General features: G+C 47.5%; 1 protein-coding gene across 3 annotated transcripts in view; it reads left to right on the top strand.

The window, feature by feature from the left end:
* Positions 1-24,642, top strand: part of LOC126529382 (uncharacterized) — a 58,624-nt gene that overhangs the window by 17,548 nt on the left and 16,434 nt on the right. For 2 of the 3 annotated variants that reach the window (XM_055069807.1, XM_055069806.1), the window contains exons 4-6: positions 2,858-2,934; positions 13,463-13,617; positions 19,565-19,591. In XM_055069807.1, coding sequence (XP_054925782.1) covers positions 2,858-2,934; positions 13,463-13,617; positions 19,565-19,591 — 259 coding nt within the window. The remainder of the gene's footprint in view (positions 1-2,857; positions 2,935-13,462; positions 13,618-19,564; positions 19,592-24,642) is intronic. The other variant, XM_055069809.1, reaches the window with a different exon arrangement.

The following is a 24,642-nucleotide window of genomic DNA, read 5'->3' as shown; positions in this document are numbered from 1 at the left end:
GAACGCTGTTATTCAGTCCTTCACGTTCATGGCAATTTACAACACAACAGTAGCGTCGATTGCGGCGTCTCTTCGTAGCGCGCGGAGCTATCGTGGTTGCCGTAGTTTCCACCATCAGTCTGAAGAGTGAGCCAGCAAGCGCTTTATGGCAGTTCGACGGCGCGTCCGACTTGCGGAGAAATTCACAGCTATCTTTCTGGGTGTTAAATGTGGAAAACACTCGTAATAAGGACCAAAATCTAGTTAAATCGTTGTTTCGCAGTCGCTAGCTGCATACGCAACTTATCAAGGGAGTCGGGCTTCGCACTACTCAATTACTGCCTCTTCGCACCGGCAGGTGGCGCTATCCGTCTTGCAAAACTCCAGAGTCTGACATCTATAAAGCGGTGAAGGCGCTATTGTGCTTCTTGAGGACGACGGGCTTGTGAGGGCGGCTGTGACTATTAATGCAATTTCTATTAGACCACAGGCATCAGCAAACTCACGGCTAATTTCCTTTTTCCTTCCCTCTTCTCTCTCCCTGTCATCTTTCTTTCCCCTTTCCCATTCCCCCGGTGTAGAGTAGCCAACCGGACGTTCTTCTGGTTAAGCTCCCTGTCTTCTGCTTTTCTCTTTCCTCCTTCCTTATATTTGGCACCGCCGGTCAGTAAGCTGCCGTTCATGGCCTCCGACGCTTCCTCTATGGCGCCTTACGCAGCTCCCTTCCATGGGGACGCGTTTCTTCTTTCTGCCGTGGCCACACAATCGCTATCATCACAACTTCGCCCGCCTAAGAAGGTTCCCCGCAACTATTCTAATACAAACGACAGGTGGACAGTAGGCAATATAAGTTCATGGTGCGCTCAAAAAGTTCAAGGTGCACTCAGAAACACGTTAACGTGTGATCAGCACTTTATCTTATGAACAACACAGTCAGCTGGCAACTAATCTGCAACACACGCGCTTTTTTATGCAGTGACTGCGATGCCACTCTATACTCTGATCATGTTTCTCTATTCCTCACCGCTTGAAGTTAAGCATTTTCGCAGGCGACGCCACGTTGCTTTGATTTACGTCATTTTCGTACCTGTGCGAAAGCGTGAAAGGAAAATTACTCGGTGGACCAATCCCGTGCTTTGCACCGCTTAATATTCACTTAATTCCAAGTCTTTTCAGCGCGATCCCGCGTTGAAGAGTGACATGCACGAATTTCTTCTGAGCCAAAGGGTGTGAACACGCCCACGAAGCTTCTAATTCCTGCAAATGCTCTTCGTATGTTTATGACCAATTTTTGCTGTGGTCGCCTTGCACATAATTGTCCCTCTTTTAACAAGCTTTAAAACTGAAATGCCCTCTTCTGTTTTTACGTGCTCAATCTCTACATTGGCATGGGCATCACATCACACGTGACACACTGTCGCACCACTTGATGTGGCACAGCTTGCATAGGCAGCAACCCCAGAGCTACCGATGGAACCCACAGGTGCATAATTGGCCTTTTTGTGCCCCCTACACAGTACCTGGAGGTCCTTCTCTGAATTGACAGTTGCAAAGTTTACAGGCTTGCTTTCGACTTCAAATACTAAGTCTTCAAGCACTCAGCTGTCACTCCAAAGCAGTGTCCCTTTGTCATGGATGCCTATCGGCTGTATCTGATTATTTCTGAACATTGTAAACTTGAAGCGTTCATCGTGCCTCTCTGGCCAGCCCATGCAGCAACCACGCGACGGTCGTTAGATTTCGCGCTGAGCCTTTGTCTGAGGCTTGAAATTTAGCTGAACCAATTGCACCTGCCTTTCCTTGGCTAAACAGCACCGTCTCGCTCACTGACGCGCTTGTCGCTCTGCCTAGCCTGATTTTTCTTGATACATACACGAAGTTCCGCGCCAGATCATCCTAACTTTTCTACAAAAATAATTAACTTTTCAATTGCGGTACTCCTTGTTGGGTATGTTGGCGGATCCTGGCAGGCGCCCTAGATGGTCATAGAAGTATTGAGTGCAGGATCGCTTTACTACATGACACGGCCAGTAAAATGCTTGCTCACACAACGCTGAATACATTCTGGTTCACGGGGCGACGGCACACTAGACAGAAAAACCTGAATATGGCTACAGTTAAGCGTGCAGAGATACACACATGCCTAGACAATTATGAACTTAAGTTCCTTTTCCGTCAACGTCACGGAGCCTACACTGCCACATATTTCTTTTTTCCTGGCTTATATTCTTCACCTGAATAATAAGCCTTGCCTACTGATTGCAAGTTCGAGCTGGAGCGGTTCAGCTACAGAACACTGAAGTACCGGTGCACTTTTTTCAGCAGATGGAGAGATGTCCGCTCGTTCCGTTCTTGACGATACTACAGTATTCAAAAATATGGTCGTTCAGGCAATCACCGGTTTCCCCGGTATATACAAGCAGTACTTATCACCACTTCTCAGACACTGGCGTGATTACTTATGTACTTCTTGATCATTGTGGATAGAATGACACGCTTGGTATTACCGAATGTACAAGGTTTCGCTCTCTTAGATTGCTGAAACGCGAACGCGGACATCTGTAAGATTGTGCATCCGGCGTCCGTCATATTGGCGACATAGCCAATGTATGTTCTGATTGTAACGGTGCCTCTCGTAATTGCTGATAATAGATGTCATCGCAGCTGTTCGCCGTCTGGTTCTGCTTAAGACATGTGGGATAGGCTGCGTAAAGACACGGTTGAGACATTGAGGTAATAAAACAGCACGGCTAGACGAGCGTTCCCTAGAAAGTTTACTAGAGAGCATTTATCGTATACAGAAAACAAATTGGCGCTACATATTATATGATATGCTTGAAGTATGCAGTGGGTTTTCAATTATATTTTGGCCTTTCAGATCCAAAGTACAGGACACCGAAACCGAGAACTACGAAGTTCCCTCGTGGAACTTATATTCCAGGAGGAGCCTGGAAGGTAGGCTTGTGCATTTACGAAATCGCTCGTTAGCTTTTCAAAAAAGGAATGAGGCTGCCACTATTATTGTGCGTAAAATTAACGCTGCAAGTTTTATATTGAATTTATGTTTCCGGCAAAGACGCTGAAAAGCTTTTACGAATGAACGTCACATCAGGATTGTGGCAAAGGCTTTCGAAACACCATCCAGTGGCAAAGAATAATAATTTAAAACAGAATTAGTTGATATAATAAACATAAAGCAAAAATGAATCAGCTCGGTCACTGGCATCAACAAGAGAAAAGATGTTTTTTGTACAGAAAATATTCTGTAGTAATTATTGCATACGCAAAATTTACATCACCCGTTTGAGCAGGAGATACAACAAAACGAAACTGCTTACGCAGAAATAAAATTAATTGGGCATCAATCAGACATCAAGGAATAGCTTGTGAGTGATGGACACTGGAATAGTCTCTGTTTAGGCGATGTCATTTGTGGGACGTTCACTGCCTTGCATTGCTGAGTGTATAAGCGCGTTCAAAATACTTCCGAGGTTTGCTCTTGTTTTGTTACCAGTACACATGTGAAGCAAAAGTCAATGCATTATGCCTTTGTTTGCAATCCACGTGTTGGCCTAAGCATATCGAGGTTTGAAACAGGTTGTAATTATTTCGCCTAGAGCAACCTGCATCAGTTTTTTTTTTTTTTTGAAATAACGAAACCTAAAGTCTATTATAGAATTTCTCCAACGTGTACAAAGTTTGACACCTTACGAATTCAACAACAAAGCTCTGTCTCGGTTGTCTTCATGCAGTCGTAGAGGAATGCTGTAAAACGCAAATGCTACGCTATGAAGTGCCTAATGTGCCGATCTATCATACAGAGGCAACCCACATGGTGGATGAACCACGGAGTGAGGGAGAGAGGAGCACTGGATCTCATGCGTCACAACGTCTTCGGAAGTTTTGAAAATACGCAATTATTGCTTTTTCATGAATTCCACTAAAATTAGCTCCAGTTCATTCCACTTTGTTAATCCGAGCTCGATAGATATATGTATTCTAATTGTAGCGCAAAAACGGCCGCACAAACCTGCGCGCTACAAATTGCGTATAAGCAGAATACTCAGTGGCGCAAAGCAGACGGGAAAAATACATTCGTCACATCTACGTCGATTACCCTGCAGTTCATCGTTCGTGCGTCACGAACGCTGTATAGGCAGAACCATCGGTAGCAACTACAAACCATTGCCTAAAAATGTAATTTGGGTATTTTACGCTGCCTTGAACCTATGATCTCATAAAGCACGCCGCATAGTTATTTTGGATTTTGTCATTTTGATTTGTTTTTCGAGCACCCAATGCACTGCTGTAAACTGGTGCTTCTGTAATTTTGCCCCACTGGTATACGGGTTCCATGGTCGGAATTGAACTCGCCACCTCAAGTTCCGCAGCATAGCGCCATAGCCAGTCAACAACCGTGGCAGCTACAAGCCGTTGATTTCCGTTGAGGAAATTGTATATTTTAACAATTGAGAGAAAAACATGTTCTACATGTCGCCCTTAATTTTATAGCAGGGTACCTTTAGCGGCGACGTCTTTGGTAACCATAAAATTTAGGCAATACATACGAAAACAAAGATCAATGCAACATATCGCCACGTTAATCAATATTATCTGTCATTTTCTGCCCCTGCTCCTACAAGAGCATGTTGGACACTGTTAGAGACCGCTCACCTAGGACCATGCAGGTGGAGTGAGCCTGACTGCCTTAAGCTTGACCTGCATGGAGGGGCCCACGCAAAGTGAAAAGGCGCTCCACGTAACAAGTAACAGAAACGAACGTTTAATATATGGTTATAGAGCGGTCAGCTAACAAGCTTCCTACCTGAGAGCAACACATGGTCAAGCTTGTTCAGAAGCTGAAGGCAGAAGTGCGCTGGCGGAGGCGCCCTTTGTAGAGCCGGAATTACCCTGGCCTAGGAGAAGGAGCGAACGAAAGCTCTCCGTGCTTGCAGCCGCTGCTCGGTAAACGCAAGCCAGTTTAAGGAATTCTCTAAACGCCATTGGCATCAGCGTGCCGCGCGCGCCAGGGTTATGGAGGCCAGAAGTCGAGCACAAAAGCCAAAGTATTTCGTCGTTTCGGCCTCCTAGGCGCTTATTTTTTAACAGTTGCGGACGATTCGGCGTACTTAAACCATCTGGGCTTTCGCCGCTGTTTCGGCAGCGCACCATAAAAATTGTTCACCACAGTGGCTGCCCCGCCTGGGAAGGGAGATCCCGATGGGCAGAAGACTGCATCCGCAATCCCGAGGGATTGCACTTGTGGTTGTAACTAGAGGAGGTTGTCCTACAGCTTGCATCCGGTAGATAACTGGCCAATTGCTTCCGACAGGCGCTTCATTCCGCGTTGAGAACATCACTGAATGCTTTGTGAGGCCAACCTGCAGTTTCTGGTTCACGGCTGGGTCAGTCGGAACCACACTGGAAAAGCAACCACTCAGCCGGCAAAGACAAGACATATCCTCATTAAGCTTGGCCAGGCTTAATTCCTCATTTCAACGCCACGTTGTTACCAAAATAATGCAGTAGCACAAATATCGCACATGAATTAGTCGCACTACAAGACACTTTGTGGACGAATAAACCAAAAGAAAAGCCATATTTGTCGGTGGCGAGGTGGAGGTCAAGTCCTCCGCTTCGAATACACAAAGTAATGACGGTCGCTGCACAACGCGTGTATCATAAGAGGTGTAATGCAGCGAATAATACCATTTGTTCGCAAAATGTTTGGTGGTTTTGTTTTATTTAAGAGAAAAAGTTGACTTTAAAAGTAGCCAGCAAGTAGGCAAGTAAGCCCACCGCATAAATTTCACGCCACGAGCCTTAAAATGTCGCCAAACCTGTCGACCCTGGTACGTTGGCGGAGGCATTCTTAATTGAGTCTGGAAGGCGCTCATTAAGGAAAAGGAGACAGAGAAAACTCTTCACGCTTATGGCCGCCCCTCGGTACACGCAAGCTAGTTCAACGCATTCCCTAACCACCCCTGGAAAAGCAGAGAGAAAGGCAGGGCTGCGTAATACGCGCGCACACACACCACCGGCATCTTTCTTGCAGAGGAAGAGGAACAGGAACAATGAACATGCGAAGCTTAACCGTGCCGCACGCTAAAGAGGGACAGCGCTGGCGAGCCTACGCAAACATCAGGGCACAGCGCGCGCCGGAGGGAAGGAGGCTAGAATGCGCGCACCATTGAGGAAGGAAAATACTAAGAAGGAGCGTCACGTGAGAATTTTGAAGCCGAGTAAGAAATCTAAAGGAATGACATGATGTTAAATAGGCACTCACGTAATTGACAGGTGTGGCTTTAGTCGGCTCGCTTTGGTTACGTCTGCTTCGAGGGTTTTAGAATATGCGCACAATATCGGCGTGTCAAAAGCACACCACTGTTGAGTGAAGGAATTCAAGTGTGCGAGTCAATGTGCCATCAGATGCAATCAATGTCCGAAGTCATTGTTATGCTGTAACAATCCGTCCGCGTTCGTGGACGAGGAAGAGCTCGAAGCACCCTCCATAAGACAGACGCTCCGCATTGTAATGGTGATGAACGATGACTGACCACCGAGTAGCTGTGCTCGTCGGTGTTTATTCCCTGCGGTGATCAATGTTGCCCCCTGAGCCTGGCAGGCCACCGAACCTGGCGGGCTAACGAAGATTATGCCCGTAGTGGGGGGCGTCACATGCTCACCCCTATCCTTTAGTTTGTCGATACAAGCAAAATACATCCAGGCTCAAAGCATAAGGCTCTGCTCCGTCCCAGCTGGATCGGCGGTGCCTGCTATCAAGACGAGTAATGGTCAGGCGGCCTCAGCAGTCGAGTACTCAGCGTGGGCACCAATGTTGACGGGCCGGGTGTGGCAACGCCGGCTGCTGCGTGAACCAGCCTCGTTCCGTCCGGAGTGTTTACAGTGGCCAGCCTTAAGAGTGGTGCCGGACGTGACACCGGCCCAATGAGTGCCGCACCACTGGCAACGTTTGCCGCCTCCGAAGTGGGTGGTGCTTCGCTGGAAGCTACTGGTGTTGCCACTGGTCATCCTGCAGGCTGGAACTCTGAAGTGGCAGCTGAGGTTGCTAGCCAGGTCCCGATGTGAGGCCTAACATGGTCGGCTTGTCGGTAGCCCTGTCCGGCATGCGAACGAGCAGCGATGAAGTGCTGGCAGGAGATACAAACTGTCCGGCGGACCAGGGTGGGCCAGGACAGAAGTATCTGGTGAAGAATGGAGGTCCCGGCTCCGGCAAAGGCCCGGGACGGCAGCCTTTGTCAGCAGCCAGCTTCTGCTTCAGCTGCTTGCTTCCTGAGCGCTGTGGATCGGAGGTCCGGATGCAAGACGTCCAAGGGTGTCTTGACCATCCAACCCAGCATGAGCTCACTTGACGCACGGCCAGTGACATCGCGTTGCGCGGTCCGGTACTGAAACAGTACCCGGGTAACCTGCGTCCGGAAATCTCCAGCCTGGTTCTTCTCGTGCTTGTCCTTGATGGTCTGCACCACCCGCTCGGCTGCACCGTTTGAAGCAGGGTAATAAGGCGGAACCATCATCCGGCGCATTCCGTTCTTCATCAGCCAGGCCAGGAACTTTGTGCTGGCGAAGGCGGGACCATTGTTGGGCACTATGACGTCCGGCAACCCCTGGGCGGCAAAGACGTGTCGCAGCGCCGCAATGCTCGCATCTGTTGGTTGAGGGGTGAGAGATAGAGCCTGCACCCACTTCGAAAAGGCGTCCACCACCACCAAGAAGTAATGGTCCTTGAAGGGCCCCCAAGATCCACTGCAAGCGGGACCAGGGTCTCTGCGGGAACGGTCAGGGGGTGATTTCCACATGACGTGAGGCCCGACAATGCTCCTGGCAGACTTCGCAGATCTGCACCGTGTGAACGATGTCCTGGTCCAGGCCACCAAACGTGGGACGGGGCCACCATCTTGGTCTTTTCCACGCCAGGAGAACCAGCGTACAGCAACTACAGGACCATGGACCGGAGACTTTTTTAGATTACCACCCTGAAATCCCAAAGTAGGCAGCTCTGCTGCAGGCTCAGCTCAACGGCAGTGGCTATAGGCACGCTGAACCAATTTTTCCCCACGGGAACGGGGGGAGGCATTGCCTTCCTCCTGCTCCCCACTGCCTTCCCCACGGGACAGGCCACTGCCTTGACCACCTGAGACAGGACTGGGTCCCGGCTGGTGGCTGCGGTACCGCAGACCTGGAAAGTACCTCAGGGTATGCGTGCCCCAGAATGAACACTTCAGCAGGTTCTGGAACAGCAGCAGGCACCCCTGACAGGGGCAGGCGGCTCAGGGCATCAGCAGGTCCTTTCCCAGACAGTAGCATAAGCTGGTCTATGGGACGGCAGACCAGCTGGTAGCTGTAGGCTGCCAGCCCCAAAGCCCAGTGGTGGAGATGCCTCGAGATGACTCGAGGAGATGCCTGTATGGAAACACTGCCTTGTCAGGCCCCAGCCGCCCCTACAGCGGCTTGTGGTACCTGACCACATCTAACTTCCGGCCCATGGACGCGTTCGACTCCGAATATGACGGCCAAGCCTCCCTTTTCCAGCTGGCTGTAGTGTTGCTCTGCAGCACGAAGCCGACGAGAAACAAACGACACAGGGCATTCCTGGCCATCCCTGTCCCAGTGTGCCATGACGGCTCCTACGCCGAACGGCGGCACACCTACGGTCAGGACGGCAAGCTTGGCCAGGTCGAAGTGTACAAGCACTACGGTGATTAACTCCTTGTTGCGCTGGAAGGCCCGCTCCTCTTCCTTCTTCCAGACCTATTGCTGACCATCTCGAAGCAGAGGATAGAGTGCCAGTAGATTCTCCGACAGGTTCTGCAGGAAACTCCTGTACAACTTGATGAGGCCGAGGTAGCTCTGAAGCTCCTTCTTGTTCTGGGGCTTACACGCCTTGAGCACAGCATCCTCTTGGCGGGTGTCCATGGGGAGCCGGCGTAAGAACTAACATGTGCCAGGTATGCCACACTGGGGGCCAGGAAAATACACTTTTCCAGCTTGAGCCTGAGACTGGCGTCCTGCAGTCGTGTCAGGACGTTTGGCAGGTTCTACAGGTGGTCCCCGTCGTCGCTGCCAATAACCAAAAATTCGCCCAAGTACACCGCCTCGTGCCTCATGCCCCTGAAGAGGTTGTCCATCTCCTTCTGAAAAATGGCTGGGGCTGAGGCCACGCCAAACGGTAAGCGCGGGTACTGGAAGAACCCCAATGTTGTCGATATTATTACATACTTACGGGAGGCATCTTGAAGCACCACCTGTTGATAAGCGTCTCTGAGGTCGAGCTTCGTGAACTTCTGTCCACCGGACAATGCTGACCAGAAATCTTCAATCCGGGGATCCGGGTACTTTTCGACGGTAGCAACAGTCTTGATGGTTACCTTGAAATCCCCACAGATCCTGACACTGCCGTCTCGCTTGAGGACTGGTACCACGAGAGCGGCATATTCAGACGTCTTTACGGGTACCAGGATGCTCTCTTGCTGTAACCATTGCAGCTCCAGGGTGACCCTGTCCTTCAGGGCGAGCGTCAGTGAGCGAGGCTTGAAAAAACGAGGCCGGGCTCCCTCATAGATGCCAGGCGTCATGCCGGCGAATGTGCCCACTCCTGGCTTCAGCAGGGATTTGAACTTGGTCAAGAGGCTAGGGTCGTCTTTCACCACATGCATGCTGGTTTCCTAGTACTTCGGTAGGCAAGTGCCTACTGCAAGAATCCAGTTTCGGCCCAGCAGCATCGGCGACGAACCCTTGGTTAAGGGGAAGGACAGCTTCCCTGTCATCAAAGCAAACGCTGACCTGGGCCTGGCCTTGTACCTGGGAGAGCTGCCTGGAGTAGCTGTGCAGCATCACGCCCGAAGCCTCAAGGGGCACGCCGGGGAAGGTTCGCTTGAACAGTTTCCCTGCCATGACTGATACGCTCGCCTCTGTGTCCAGCTCCATGGAAATGGGGTGCCCGCAGACTTCGACGGTCAGCATGTACGGCGGCACAGACGACGAAACAAGGCCTGTGTGCCACATGTCGAAAATCAGTGGGTCCTCGGCTACGACGCACCCTTGCACGTACGTACCCACGTACCCTTGCAACAACTACCCTGACTGCGGGCTTGCGTGGGACCTGGCCGTGAATCAGGCTGCTGCTGTCCGTTGTTCGTCCTTGCCCCTCGACATACAGGCGCCCAGTTTCCCCGCACATGAAGCATTGTGCTTGGGAGAACTGGAACTGCGAGGGGGAGTGGGAACCACTGCAGCGACTGCAGGTGCTGCCCTTTGTCGCCAGCTTGTTTACCACCGCTTCCGCCGAAGGTGAGCCAGTCGCACGTGCAATCTCGCCGGCATCCTTGGCGGCAGCTTCAATCGCCAGTGCGTCATCCAGCGAGGGGTCTGGTAACTCCACGAGTTGCGTCTGCATTGTGCGATTGTTCATTCCGCAGACGAAATGGTCCCGGAGTAGCCAGTCCAGCTTGTCCCCGAAGGCGCAGGCACTCGCTAACCCTCGTAGCGCAGCGACGAACTGCCAAAGAGTCTCTCCTTACCAGCCGCTGCGGTTGTTGAAGCGGAAACGCTCCATTATTGCGGACGGTGCTGGGCTGAAATGCGAGCGCTGTATGGTGAGTAGCTCAGTCAGCGTCTTAACATGCGGTGTTGCTGGCTTGAGAAGGTCGAGCAGGAGACGGAAGACGCGGGTCCAGCAGCTGGTCAGGAAAATGTCCCGCTGTTTGGCTTCGGGTGTGTCGCTTGCCCGGAAGTACACGTGGACTTAGTCCTCGTAGAATGGCCAGGCGGACCCATCTGCCTCGAATGGCTCGAGCCTTCTGCACGGAAGCATGGCGGCAGCAACGGGGGGCGGTGTTTTGCCGCTCGCGGCGGTGTAGGTCGATACCTGTGCGCTCGTCGCCAGTGTCACGATCCGTCCGGGTTCGTGAACGAGGGAGGGCTCGGGGCACCATCCGTTCGACAGGCGCTCCGCAGCGCAGCGGTGACGAACAATGACTGACCGCCGAGCAGCTGTGCTGGTCGGCGTTTATTTGGTGCGGTGACCAATGTTACCCACCGAGCCTGCCGTTGAAACACTTGGAATCTGCAAGGCCCTCGCCTACGGGAAAGAGAGAGCGAACGCTCTCCACGCTTTTGGCCGCCGCTCTGTACACTCAAGCTAGTTCAACGAATTCCCTAACCACCACTGGAATAAGAGAGCGAAAGGCACTGACGCACACGCACGCACACAGACACCGCCGGCGTCTTTATTGCGGTGGAGGAGGAGGAACGAATGAACAAGCAAAGCTTAACCGTGACGCTCACTCAAGAGGGATAGCACTGGCGAACCTACGCAAACATCAGGGTGCCGCGCGCGGGGGGATAAGGAGGCGAGAATGCGCGCACATTGGAGGAAAGCAAATACTAGGAAGGAGCGTCATGTGACAGTTTTGAACCCTAGTCATAAAAATATTTAGAGGATTGAGATTATGTTAAGTAGGTCCTCACGTGATTAACAAGCGGTAGCTTTAGTCGACCTCCTTTGGTTGCGTCTACTTCGGGGGTTTTGGAATATGCGCACATAGTCGCGTGGCAAGCGCACGCCGCTGTTGAGTGAAGTAATTCAAATGTGCGAAGCAGTCGAATCAGTGTTATGCCAGTCAGGTAACGCTCCGAACCACCGCGCGACTCGCCGCTTAAGCAAGCCGCAGGAAGGCGCGAATGCTGTAGCGAACGATGGCGTCGGGTAATTAACCAGCATTGTGCCCAAAAACCCGCGACGGCCGCCTCAAGGACGGCTGGTCGCGTTTCGGTGCGGTTTCAGGGAAACAAGAAAACCTTTCGCCCTGCAAACGTGTGATGGCAGCCAAGCCTTCTTGTTCTTTCTTGTATATAAGAGGTATACTCCTCACAGTGCACGTGACGGCAAATTCTTGTATCCTTATGCTGGTATTGAATTTTTACACTAGTTCCGTTACGTAGTTCAGCGCCCCCCATGTTATGAACCACTACTGTAAATTGTCTTCTAATACGCACTCCTGCTAAGGCCTGAACTACAGGCCAACAGTACTTAAATAAATAAATAAATAAATAAATAAATAAATAAATAAATAAATATTGCACCCTTCCGACGGCGCATCGTCGCGTTTGGGGCATTTTCTGGGAAACAGTATGATATCTTTCGCCCCTGCAAACATGTGCAGGCGCTCAAATAAGTGGCCAGGGTCCGCAGCGACTGCTTCTCCGCGTGAAAAAACTTGTCCCGTCTTGTGCCCAATGCTGGGCTGGCGAGCCAGGGACCCTAACCATATCTGAGGCTGTACTGGCCCTCTGTTATAGCCGACTGTCCCGGTCGACGCTGTCGTTCTGCTCAAAGTATGCTGCTTCTCAACAGACCAACGAGAGCTCAATAGGCACGTCTCAACAGTGCAAGGATGCCGCACCACACAATCTTGCAAAATAGTGCACGTAAACCTCAAAGAAAGGCGACGACTTCGGCGTTTCGAGTGCAGGGTAATGCTATTTGTTTCTTTCACAACGAAAGATGCCCAACAGAACCTTTTACTAAGCGAACACGCGACAAATAACTACCCCGCGAAAGATCTCATCTCATCCTATACAAGTGCGAGACAGCGGAAGAAAAATTTGCAAGAAAATACGCAAGGGAGTTTCAGGTACACAAAAGCCGATTTGGCGAAACAAAAGACCACGCTCCGGCAGTGATACTCTATACGGGTTTCGAGGTGAGAGCGCCGCCTAACTGCGGTGATGCTTTAAAAATTATGTCGCCATGGGTCTGGCTCCGCAGTCTTTTTCAAAGCTTCAAGGCGACACATTTGAAGCGAAGAACCACGCCCGCGGCAGCAGAAACCCACACGTGATAGTTCCTACATGCCTCAGCGCCTTTGATGGCAGGTGCCGCTAAGCCACTAATCGTTACCGCGTACGAAACAAACACGAATGGTCCGGTAACAAGGTGAACCTATTCCTATGCACCGCGCACAAGGCCCCGGCGAGTGGGAGGGTGGCTTCAGAGGACGTTGGCATGCAAAGGCTGGTAGAATCACTTGAAGCTCCTTCCTAGTTTATTTAAAATAATGTTTTCACTCACTACCGCGCAGAAATGCTAACATCCTTTGGCTGTTGCGGCCTTTTAAGCGTTTCTTTAATGGTTGAGGGCGACACGGCGTACATAAACCATCCGGGTTTTCACCGTTGCTCCGGCGGCGCGACATAAGTTTGTTCACCACACAGGTCAGTCGTAACAACGCCAATCGAGAATGCAAGACTGTGTTGCATAATAAAAAGCCGCAACACATTTCCATATTGATCTTATTTGCACGTTTACTGATAAATACATAACCATAAAAAAATAGGCGAATGTTCAATGGGGCGTCTGAACGTTCGCATCTAGATTTCAGGGCAAACAAAAATTTTATTTCTCAACTTGAAATGCTTTATAAATGTTGATTACCATAAATTGCCTTTTTTATGATTGCAGACGCTTGAAAACCCGAAAAGACTCGTGCAAGTCCTAATAACCACAAACCAATGGCTTGCAAGCGACTGCTTCTGTATGGACTCAGATTACGTTGAATCTTTTCCGCCCCGAAAGGTCGTCCGCACGGTGTCCTGCAGGATGTACCGTAAATTTGGGTGAGCATTGGCTGGTAATTTTTATAGCAAATTGTGACACAATCTCCGGGAAAGAAGCTTGAAAAGCAAACGCAGGCTTTCTCATATTTTATTATCAGCAATTATTTTGTAGTACGTTGCTACTTGAAGTTCACAACAATTGCTCAGAGTGACAGAATTCAACAACAATAACACTATTTAATGCAGTAGAATTTCACGCCATCGCGCGATCTCCTCTAGCATGCATGACGTTAACGATGAAATTTAGTACAAAATCAAGCAGCATGGCAAATTTCCAGCTTCTTTAATTAAAAATGCCGTGATCTTAACATATATACATTTATGATTATAAATATGTTCAATGGTTCAATATTTATACAGCTTACGGAAGAATATTTTATTTAATGGTACCCCACCAGAATATAACCTTATTAGGATAAAAATAGCAGGCAAATCGCTTTCCCTCCTAGTAGGAATTAAATAGACTGGCATTGGACACAGTGACCATTGTAAAATAGTGATTGCAAAACCTAATTTAGGAGGTGGGCAAGAAAATGAGAGACGCTTTCACCGTGGAACGTTGAAATTTTTTATTGGGACTGCAATTTTCGTGTCTCACTTCTACGGATACTCAGTCAAGTGAAATGTACTTGCGTTAGAAAGGCCAGCAGTTCAATAAAAGGCTTAGCCGACTGCTTTGCGCGAAACTGCAACTGACATTACAGGATGAATGGCTGAAGACCGCAGTTGAAAACATTAATGCAAAAGAAGCAAACAAAACGAAAAGAGGTATAATGACTTCTAAATGTAAAGAAGTCGCTAACTGTAAGAAATAATAAAAATGGGCCAGAACGCTTATGAATAAACAACTTGCAATCATTTCGCGAACACGCAGCCAAAAGCATATTTCACTGGTTTTATGGCAGGACTTCAGCCATGCATTGAATTATTCAAAGATAGCTCTCACAAGAAACAATGCCTCCAAGCCAACTTCAATTCCTCGGGTGTATACATTCCAAATGTCAAAATACTGTCATTGAACAACTGGCGAACAAATTTACATGAAACTTACGGCAGTTCAGGAAGAGATCCTATTTTATGCCACCTGCAAAAGCGAAATATTTATTTAGGTTATGAGAATCTCTACAGACACTGCCAAAATTTAGTAAAGAAGTCACAGGCCTGTCCGGTACACGCAGCACAGCAAAGCATAAGCTGGGGGAGTAGTGGCTCCATAGGCGACCATCGTAAATTGCCCCCGCATTGGCGAAGCTGGATCCGGGCCTTATTTTCTGCTGCATGCACATGACGGTCTTCCCGGCGAAAGTGTGCCTAATTTTGGGTGGCACTCAAGTGATGTTGTTCGTGAAGAAGCTGTTGTGCCTCATTTTCGGCAACACGCACTTCAGCGTCTTCGCGGCGAAGCTGCCGGCCAGCACTTACAGTAGCATCATCTTGAGGGTCTTGGTGGCGAAGCTCTCGGGCCGCGTTTTTCGACAGCACGCTCTAGTGTGCCTTCGCGGTAAAGTCTGTTTGCGGCGTTCTCACTTGTACGAACTGAATTGTATACCCGGCATCCACGGCGACCTGCAGCTTGTGTTTCTCTCTCGACAGCTGTCTGCTGAGCCGGATATCGCCGTGTTGCAGCCACGTGCCTAGCTCTATGATTCGACTCTTCAGAGGTAGTTTGTACCTTGCGAGATGGCGCCATAACGTGTACCTAAGAGTCGACACGGGTATCGAGACTACGTGGCGCCCATGTCACATCCCTTGACACGTGGCACGATGCGATGTAACTGCTAGGTGTCGTTACACCTGGTGGAACACAACGAAATTGCAGTGAAGCTTTTGCACGTATCGACGCTACGCGATGCTCATCTCACATCGCGTGACAAGTGTCACGATATGATGGAACTGATACATGGCGTGAAACTCTGTGCAATAATATAAAACTGCCATGGATAGTATGCCCTTATCGATGCTACAGGGCACACATCGCCCAGCGCGTGAGTCCTCACGCGCGAGGACACCTGTATAGGGTATGCTTCCGCGGCACCTTGCAAGTGTTGGCGTGGCGCAGTGGTAGAGTAGTGGACTTCTGCGCAGAAGGACCGTGTTCGATCGCGGCGGGAATGATTTTTTTTTCATTTCTGGCGATAACTGAGACAGACACCGCTGGCGGCAGAGGCGGACAACATCGAGTTGAGTTGTTGTAGGCTACTGGTGGGATTAGACTTGTAGTTGCTGCCGGCAATTGCTCCATCGTAGCGACACTTAAATAAATCACATAAATCATACACAGACGTCACAATTACAAATGGTCACTCCTAAGGTCACCATGTGGAGGCCAAATCCGTGTCCTGCAGGCAATTTAAAAGAAGGCGGGAAACCTCCTTCCTACACAACTGGTTCCCCCGCGGGAGAACAGTGTCCTGAAGAGAACTGTGAGGAACTCCTGTCTTCTTGAGACCCGAATAACACACTCCTTTCCGCGTTATAAAGAGTACAGTACATTAGGTAATGTTCTATGTCACCGCACACACCACACGTTGAACATAATGGAAGACAACGTCAGGCCAGTCTTATACATCCACGCAGGGGTACGAGCAGAGCCCGTGCGAATGCGGAGCAGTAATGTGGCTTGGTTTCTTTTGAGACCCTTGATCATACATGGCTTGTGAGGTGAGCTCCACAAAGAGCTCAAGTGGCACAACACCGCGTCTCTGAAGAGTCTCTTGTCCTCATGAGGCGCTTTTCAGGGACAGCGCTCTATGGAGACAGCGCTCTATGGGCGAGGCTGTCTGCCATCTCGTTGCCTATGATACCTATGTGCGAGGGTACCCATTGGAAACGTATGGAGAAGTCATAGCCAACCCAAATGGCTATTGGATTGTGCTCATAACAGCTTACGCTATGACAAAGAACTGAAACACAAGTTTTATATATACGTAATACGGTACGGATAACAGGTATGCCAATTCGGAAAGCCTCAATTCTTCATAAATTGAGCAGATGTGCGCGTGATATATAAGTTTAGAGCTCACGTGACAGCGAATTGAAAAAGGCAACAGAAATTTCTGTCGGGGCTGCATAAGTTTCATTCGTACGACAGAAGTTCCTGACGTATTTTGTAGTTGCGAAAGACATTCCAGATGTTACGACAGAGATTCTGAGGTCGCAACAGAAGCATGCTGCTGCAAAAACCAAGAGTTTTGGAGTCGCAACAGAAACGTTATGTCGCGATAGCAAAAGTTCTGAAATCGCAACAACTTTCTATCGCGACAACAATTCTGACGTTACGACAGAAATTGAGACGTCGCAAGAGAAACATTATGTCGCGACGACGAAGAGTTATGACGTCGCAACAACTTTCTATCGCGACATCGATTCTGCCGTCGCAACAGGAACTCTCTATCGCGACGACAGACATTTTCTGTGGTGGCGTATGAAATGTGTCACTTCCTATGGCAACGACATGAGTTCTGACGTCGCGACAGAAGCGCTTACCGTCGCGACGCTTTAAAATTGTATGTCAATTTCACATGGGTGGTGTACAGTGTACTTTTCTCTTGCTCGGTATACAATGGTGCGTTCTCTAAACCAGGCAATGCTGATAGCAGCGACAGCCATATTAAAGTCGACCCACAATTGTTATTGTGCGTGATGACGAGGCACCAGCAATGATCCTACCGGCCTTCCTCAACATCGGCTACTGATCAACGTCAAAGTATCTGCGGGAACGCCTGCCTATGCATTTTATCTTATTTGGTAAAATGTGGAACACACACATGTGGACATAAACGTAGTGTTACGCTGACACGTTAGGTAATATCCTCAGAAATATTGCATGCGATGTTGCAAAGTGGAAAAGAATCTTCGGGTTGTTCCACGAAGTTGCGTGAAAATCTGTGTTGCTCAGGTGTCAGTATTTTGGCACAGCGCTGCCGTGAGAAACCATTATGCTCTCTAAATGAGCACTTATGCACGCATGTTATGTAGCTATTATGCATTGAAAAAAAATTATATGCGCGCTAAAAAGTGTAAAGAGCAAGAGACAGCTGTCAAAATTGGCAGTAACAAACCTAACAGTGTCCCCGGTCACGGTTGTCGATTTCTAAATTTCTTAATTGATACAGATATTGTAAAGCAAAATTGATGTTCTAACACATCACGAAGTACTTGTCGATGATATTAACACTTTTGCTCTTCTAGAGAGACGCTAGCTGATATGGTGGAGTGAAAGGGCACCTTGGCTCTCAACATACAAATGTAAACATCAGTGCAGACAGACACCCTTACCGTTGACATGGCCAAATGTAACGGTTCTATGTCGTTCCGCCTGGTGCAGTGGTAAAATACTGGGTTCAGAATCGTCAGGTCGAGAGTTCGAATGCCTGGTGGAAAGCTTTATACTTTTTGCACTCACAAATTTACGTAGCTTTAACGAGGTCTCTGTCAAGTTTAAATAAATGTTGATCAATAGCTAAAGGACGTCAGGCAAAACAACGTCCCAAAGTAGGACAAACTGAGATTTCCTGTCGTGTTTTTCAACTAGGCATATTTACAATGCGCACAGGCGTTTCGCGTAAAGTTCTATTTACGACATATAGTAGATAGTAGTGCATTTCAGAGCGGTGTGTGGTGGTCAAATCACATTACTATGACCCTCGCGGTACCCCAAGATTTAGTTGAATTATCCGAAAGGTCAAATTAAATGACAGCAAAATTAAACTAATTAACTTTTTCTATTGCTTCAAGTAGTCTGTAAGGTCTTTCTCTTTTTCTTGCTCACGAAGCGCGATTCAACCAGCATGAGACGAATACCACTGACATGTTTATGCGCTGGGTCGTCGTTTTAAAACAAGCAGTATCATATCGTTTCACGGGCGGATGGAGCGTCGGGTACAAAAAGATGAAAATAAATTTATCTGAATCAAATTCGCTCTTATGGAAGCAGCAGCATGATCGGCTGAATTTCCTGTGTCTTGAGGCTTGATGTAACCCCTTTCAGCCTGGAGGTAAGGTGGAGGGGTGCTTGCGGGACGGTGGGAACCAATAGAACCAAGTCGGCATGTGTTTGAGTTCACATTAAACGAGCATGTCTTACAAATGAATCTATGGTTTCTTCCAAGGACTGTTTAGCACGTTCGAATCAAGCGAAGAGTGAACTTAACCAAGGTCAAAATAACGGAAGTTGATTGTACAGGAAGCTCCCTCAATTGGTGCAGCTTACAGCACTAAAATATCGTTCTTTATTGCCAACTTAACGACTTACAAGCTTGCAAAGTTGCAAGGTGCAAGAATTTGTGTAAAAATATTGAAGGCCTAAAAAAAATCTACTCCATGGAGTCGATACATTTTAACCTTACTTTTTAAACAGAACAAACATCTACATATGCCGTGTGGTGGATGCCGAGCAATTCTATGCCTGCTTTTCTCCCTGTTTCTTAATGATCGTCTATGCCAGTGTTCAGGTCTAGAAGGTGTGTAATAGGTGCGTTCGATATAGCATCAAAGTCAGTCTGCAGTACTGCTGAGGTTGCTGGCTTACGCGGCACTATTCGACGACCAATAAGCGACTCAATACGATCGAACTTGTGTCCGCCAGTTTAGCGGACTTATTTGTTCAGCAGAGAATGGAGCTTTTATTTGCCGGTGTCATTGTGCATTAATCACTGCGGCGTTGGAACCATCCAATTAAAAGTGAATTTTCACGCACGTGCCATTTTCATGGACGTGACCAGGAGTCAACGGCCATTTCAAAAGTCTCTTCAATGCAAGACTGAGAAATCTATAAAATTAGCAGCCCACAACACTGCTTTCACTTATCAACATTGTATTTCTCGTTACTATGTTTACCGCGCAGTCAGCAATATTCTGCACGTTCACGCACGGTGCCCTGATAAAGTTCCATCAAAAATATTACTACTCTACCAAGGCTTACCTGAGTGTGTTTGTTTTATTTCAGGTCGTTCAACAACGCAATGGTGAAATTGTGAGTCAAGCAAAATTTATTATCTGGCATATTATGATGCTGATGTGATCCTAGAACTTCGATCGAAGTAAAACTCTGCGGCGCGCAAGTAAACGCACCAAAGATTATATGTTCACACAGTAGTAATACACAAAATTTGTGCATTCGATATATGTTACAAAGAACGTTATGTAGGCAAATATTCTTTACTGCATGAGGTGAGCCGATCCTAATTATCGCATTTAAGTCTTTTTTCTTTCTGTACAAAAAATGATGCCAATACGTTTTTTTTTCTATTTTATGCTGGCGTAACAAGGCGTAACTTTGAAAGTTATTTTATGTTAAAAATTGGGTTCATAACTGTAATTTCATAAAAAAGCTGATTAGGTAGCATGTCTACTGCTATCTATGCTGTGAAAGAAAGAAGACGGAGAAGAAAGGGAAGAAGGCAAGGAGGTTAACTAGACTTTGTACATGTGGCTATTCCATGAAAGAAAACAAAAACCTCTTGACCTCCGCTCCGGGCAAGAAAGTGTTGGGAAGGTGGCAAATGATCAGTAAGGAGGTTGCTGCATCATGAACAGAAAAAAATAACAATCCCTCACGACAAAATTAGGTCATAAAGCTAGCTTGAAGCTCCTTCTAAAATGCTAAAGTACAAAAAGATGTAACCACGTCATTACGGCTGATGCGAATTACTCCGGGACATGCGTAACAACCACGGTTAATTGATGCCATTATTCTTTTCATTGGGCTGCATTTTACGTAATGTTAACGTGCTCTTCTGCGGCAACATCCTTGCTAGATCTTCCAGTACGCTGCACTTTAAAGCTTGCGTCAGTCATTTTAAGCTGTTTCATTTTGTCTTTTTGGTTAAGCCTTTAACTGACAAAATACGACATACTTGGTCTGCAATTTCGTATTGCTTTATATGTTCTTCATTTTGCACAAATTCATACCATGTGAAATACGAAAACATTTCTCGAAATAAATACCGGAGTGCGATAGAGTAGGTCAACAATATTGTGGAGCTTCCAAGTAAAGGTAACACAAGGGTCTACAAATGGCGTTTGGTACTTTTATGCAAGGTGGAGCGCACCGGTTTTTAGAGTTTTAGTAATGATAAAAACAGATGAAATGTGCTTTGAACTCTTCAAACAAAGAAACACTTTCCATTGTGAACATTGGAAAACAGAAGCGCCTCTGTGCTATAAAACAATGCTGGCCTCTCTGCATAAGCAGCGCCTAAAGAGAAACTAAAGGATTCCATTCGTGCGGAAGCTAGGTAACTTGCCACAACATTTGAAGGCTTTTCTTGAGGGATTTTGATGTGTTTCTGTTTAGAAAATGTAGCTATGTTATATGTTCTAGATATGGTCATATAGAGCCGCCTCTCTCCTTTGTCGCTCTCCGTTCGGTTTTGTCAGTAACAAGACTCAAGCGAAAACTTAACTCTTCGGAGTCGTCGAAGAAGTCTGAGTGTACTCAGCCTACAGAAGCAAATATTACGTGGAGAAGTGGACTGGACCACAAAGTCAGCGAAGACGCATTATTGCTGGCTGCAGACTGCTTTCTAGTTTTAGGATCCACATTTTGATGAGTTCACATTATCACGGCGTGAATGAAAGTTCTAGTGGATCGGAAAGAGTTTAGCTTTTTTACCGGCCCTCACTGCCCTCTTGATATGGCGCAGAATAGCGTTTTGTCCTTGGCTACGTAGACACTACTGTATTTAATAGGAGTTCACAAAATGACGCATTTATTGAAATTATATCATCAACTGAAGATCGTTTGAAATATGCGATTCAAACTCTGTATTTCTTGTAGATGTAATACTTACCTAATAATATTTGCCAGATGTTTATCAAGGCCATGGAAAGAAAAGCATCAGGCGCGCAACACGGAAAGTCAACCCCTAGCTGACCCGCCGTGGTTGCTCAGTGGCTATGGTGTTGGGCTGCTGAGCACGAGGTCGCGGGATCAAATCCTGGCCGCGGCGGCCCCATTTCGATGGGGGCGAAATGCGAAAACACCCGTGTACTTAGATTTAGGTGCACGTTAAAGAACCCCAGGTGGTCGAAATTTCCGGAGTCCTCCACTACGGCATGCCTCATAATCAGAAAGTGGTTTTGGCACGTTAAACCCTATAATTTTTAACCCCTAGCTGACAGCTGAACAATTTTGTTGAGCGTAAGCAAGCACCACCTGCAGGAATCGTCGATAAACAATAATCAATTGCCAAAAACACTTTCACAAGGCCAACGTGTGTTCTTGAGGCTCTTGTCTGTGCAATAAAAATTTTCGCATTGTCGAGAATTTGGCCACAGCTTGTGCTTAGAAGAGAACGACGAAGCCGACAGTTTTCTTTTTCTACAACAGCATTGGCTTGTGCTCATGATCGACATTTTTGTGAATGCCACCACTGAGCAGGTAACTGAATAGAGGTTAAACTAAAAGCGTGGACTAACCTTTCCATTTCACTTGCTTTTGTGCATGTTTTCGTTACGCCAACGATATTTTATGAGCTGCCAGTTAAGGGTTTCCCACCACCGGAGACGTTACGGATCTATTTCGCAATAGTTGAGGGTTCTTACCATAAGCTTTCATTTCCGCTATAAATAAATTTTCGCGAGTCACCAAAAACCTCATTATTGGCCTCCATCGCGTTTCTCCACTTCTACGCACTGTGCAATAGCGTCTTCACCTGCTACTTTTTTTGCTTCGCATGTTTCCTTTGCCTCTGTGACGTCTTGCGAATGTTGATGTTTCAGGATTAGTCTTGAGGTGAGTGTTGGTTTAAGAATTAGATGAGCAATCGCGAAAGCTTTACGCACGCCCATTCCAGTGATGCAATCATCGGCTGCACATACCAACATACATAATAGCCTAGGTCTTCACAGCAACCCCCACTTTGTGTGCTTTCTTTACCTCTATAAAAATAAACCATGCCGCTTCTCATGGCACCAAGCTTCATCTGCGTTCTGATGAAATTCGCTCTTTAGTCCACTGCAACACACTTAATACCGTCTATCCTTTTAACTTAGGAAATGATATAGAGCGTGTCCCAAACCGCGCTGTTTTTCGCTATTGAATTAGATTTTTCGAAGAGGCGACATCGCTTGGATTGCCTAAGTATCTAATTACACTATGTAAGTACCGAATCATACGAACAAGTGTTCACCTTCTCAATCGTGCACTTTGTATGGAATCGGAAATTGCGAACTTGAAACTGAACCGTAGCGAACTTATTTCTGCTAAGATGAAACACAAACACTAGTACAACCTTAAGACAGCGTTCAAAAAGAAAGCGTGATACATGCCTTGACGAACCAGGTAATGTTGTCCCCAACTGACAGACGCAGGTTTTGTGAAAGAGTGAATTGCTGCGCCAATGTATGTTGCAGCATATTTCAGTGAGGAATACATGCACTAGTCTTGCAATAACTGGTAAGCATAATGCATCGCAGTTTATGAGCCATAACTTTGTAATTTCGGAGTTTGCTTCATGTAATGTCCGCCTCGTTTCGCACACCGCATAAACAGGCTGACTTGCGCCATATGCTTCACGCACTCTTAAAAAAAAATCGCTGCGCACTCAATAAAATCAGGACGTCTGAATAATCCATCTGGCTTTCTTATTTTCTGAAATTGCTTACTGCCACAGCTGTGGGCCCCAACGTAGGTGCTGCCATTCTTTATGCTGCCCGGTGCCAGCGCTATGAGACTGGACACAAGACGAACGCGCAACCTAGCGTCGTGTCGACATCTTCACATGTCCCGCCTCCCAGCGCTGGTATTGGATCTTGTCAAACACAAACAAAATGCCTGAATAGCCAGGGTTATTATGTTTTGTTCAGGGAAAAAGAAAACACAAATCCCACGACTTGAACTCTTCACGCAGAACGAGATAATAAGTACACATTCTGGAAGTAATAAATAAATAATGAAAACCTTGTAAGGAAATGAAACCTGATCTTGAATTACCAGGCTGCACCAAGGGAAAAAAATGAGAACGACGATCTCTACACATAGAAGCAAAGCCGTAGCATATATTGTCGTGCTTCTCTGCCACTGTACTGCCTGTTGGGTCTTTCAAATCATGTGTACAGACGCCACCACTATCAGTGTCTACTTCGCACATTATGCGCAGCACAAATTTTGAATAGGGATTCTATCTGATAGGCCACGGCTTAGTGCTTCCCGCTTCATGCAGCAAATTTACTCACTGGTATGAGGCATCAGTGTGCAAAATTTCTGTCCCATACGGTGAAGTGTAAGCACATGATTACGATGCTGCTTGTTGGACAGCGACAGCGGTGAAACTAAAAAGAAAGAGGAGGACCGACACACCAAACGCAGTTTTTAGCTTTCAGCATTTGTAGCAGTAAAAGAGCCCAAGGTTTTTCACACTTTAGTGATAGTGGTTTCCAGCGCTTGTAATTCGTTCTATATCATCATCATCAGCCTGGTTACGCCCACTGCAGGGAACAGGTCTCTCCCATACTTCTCCAACTACCCCGGTCATGTACTAATTGTGGCCATGTTGACCCTGCAAACTTCTTACTGTCATCCGCCCACCCTAACTTTCTGCCGCCCCCTGCTACGCTTCCCTTCCCTTGGAATACCGTCCGTAACCCTTAATGACCATCCGTTATCTTCCCTCCTCCTTACATGTCCTGCCCATGCCCATTTCTTTCTTGATTTCAACTAAGATATTAATAACTCGCGTTTGTTCCCTCACCCAATCTGCTCTTTTCTTACCCCTAATGTTACACCCATCATTCTTCTTTCCATAGCTCGTTGCGTCGTCCTCAATTTAAGTAGAACCCTTTTCGTAAGCCTCCAGGTTTCTGCCCTGTACGTGAGTACTGGTAAGACACAGCTGTTCTACACTTTTCTCTTGAGGGATAATGGCAACCTGCTGTTCATGATCTGAGAATGTAGGCCAAATGCACCCCAGCCCATTCTTGTTCTTCTGATTATTTCAGTCTCATGATCCGGATCCGCGCTCACTACCAACCCTAAGTAGATGTATTCCCATTTGCAGTGCCTCGCTACCTATCGTAAACTGC

The sequence above is a fragment of the Dermacentor andersoni genome, chromosome 8, assembly GCF_023375885.2.
Source record: "Dermacentor andersoni chromosome 8, qqDerAnde1_hic_scaffold, whole genome shotgun sequence".
NCBI classification, from domain to species: Eukaryota; Metazoa; Arthropoda; class Arachnida; order Ixodida; family Ixodidae; genus Dermacentor; species Dermacentor andersoni.
The sequence above is the reverse complement of the archived record's forward strand: the minus strand, read 5'-3'. Positions and strand labels throughout refer to the sequence as shown.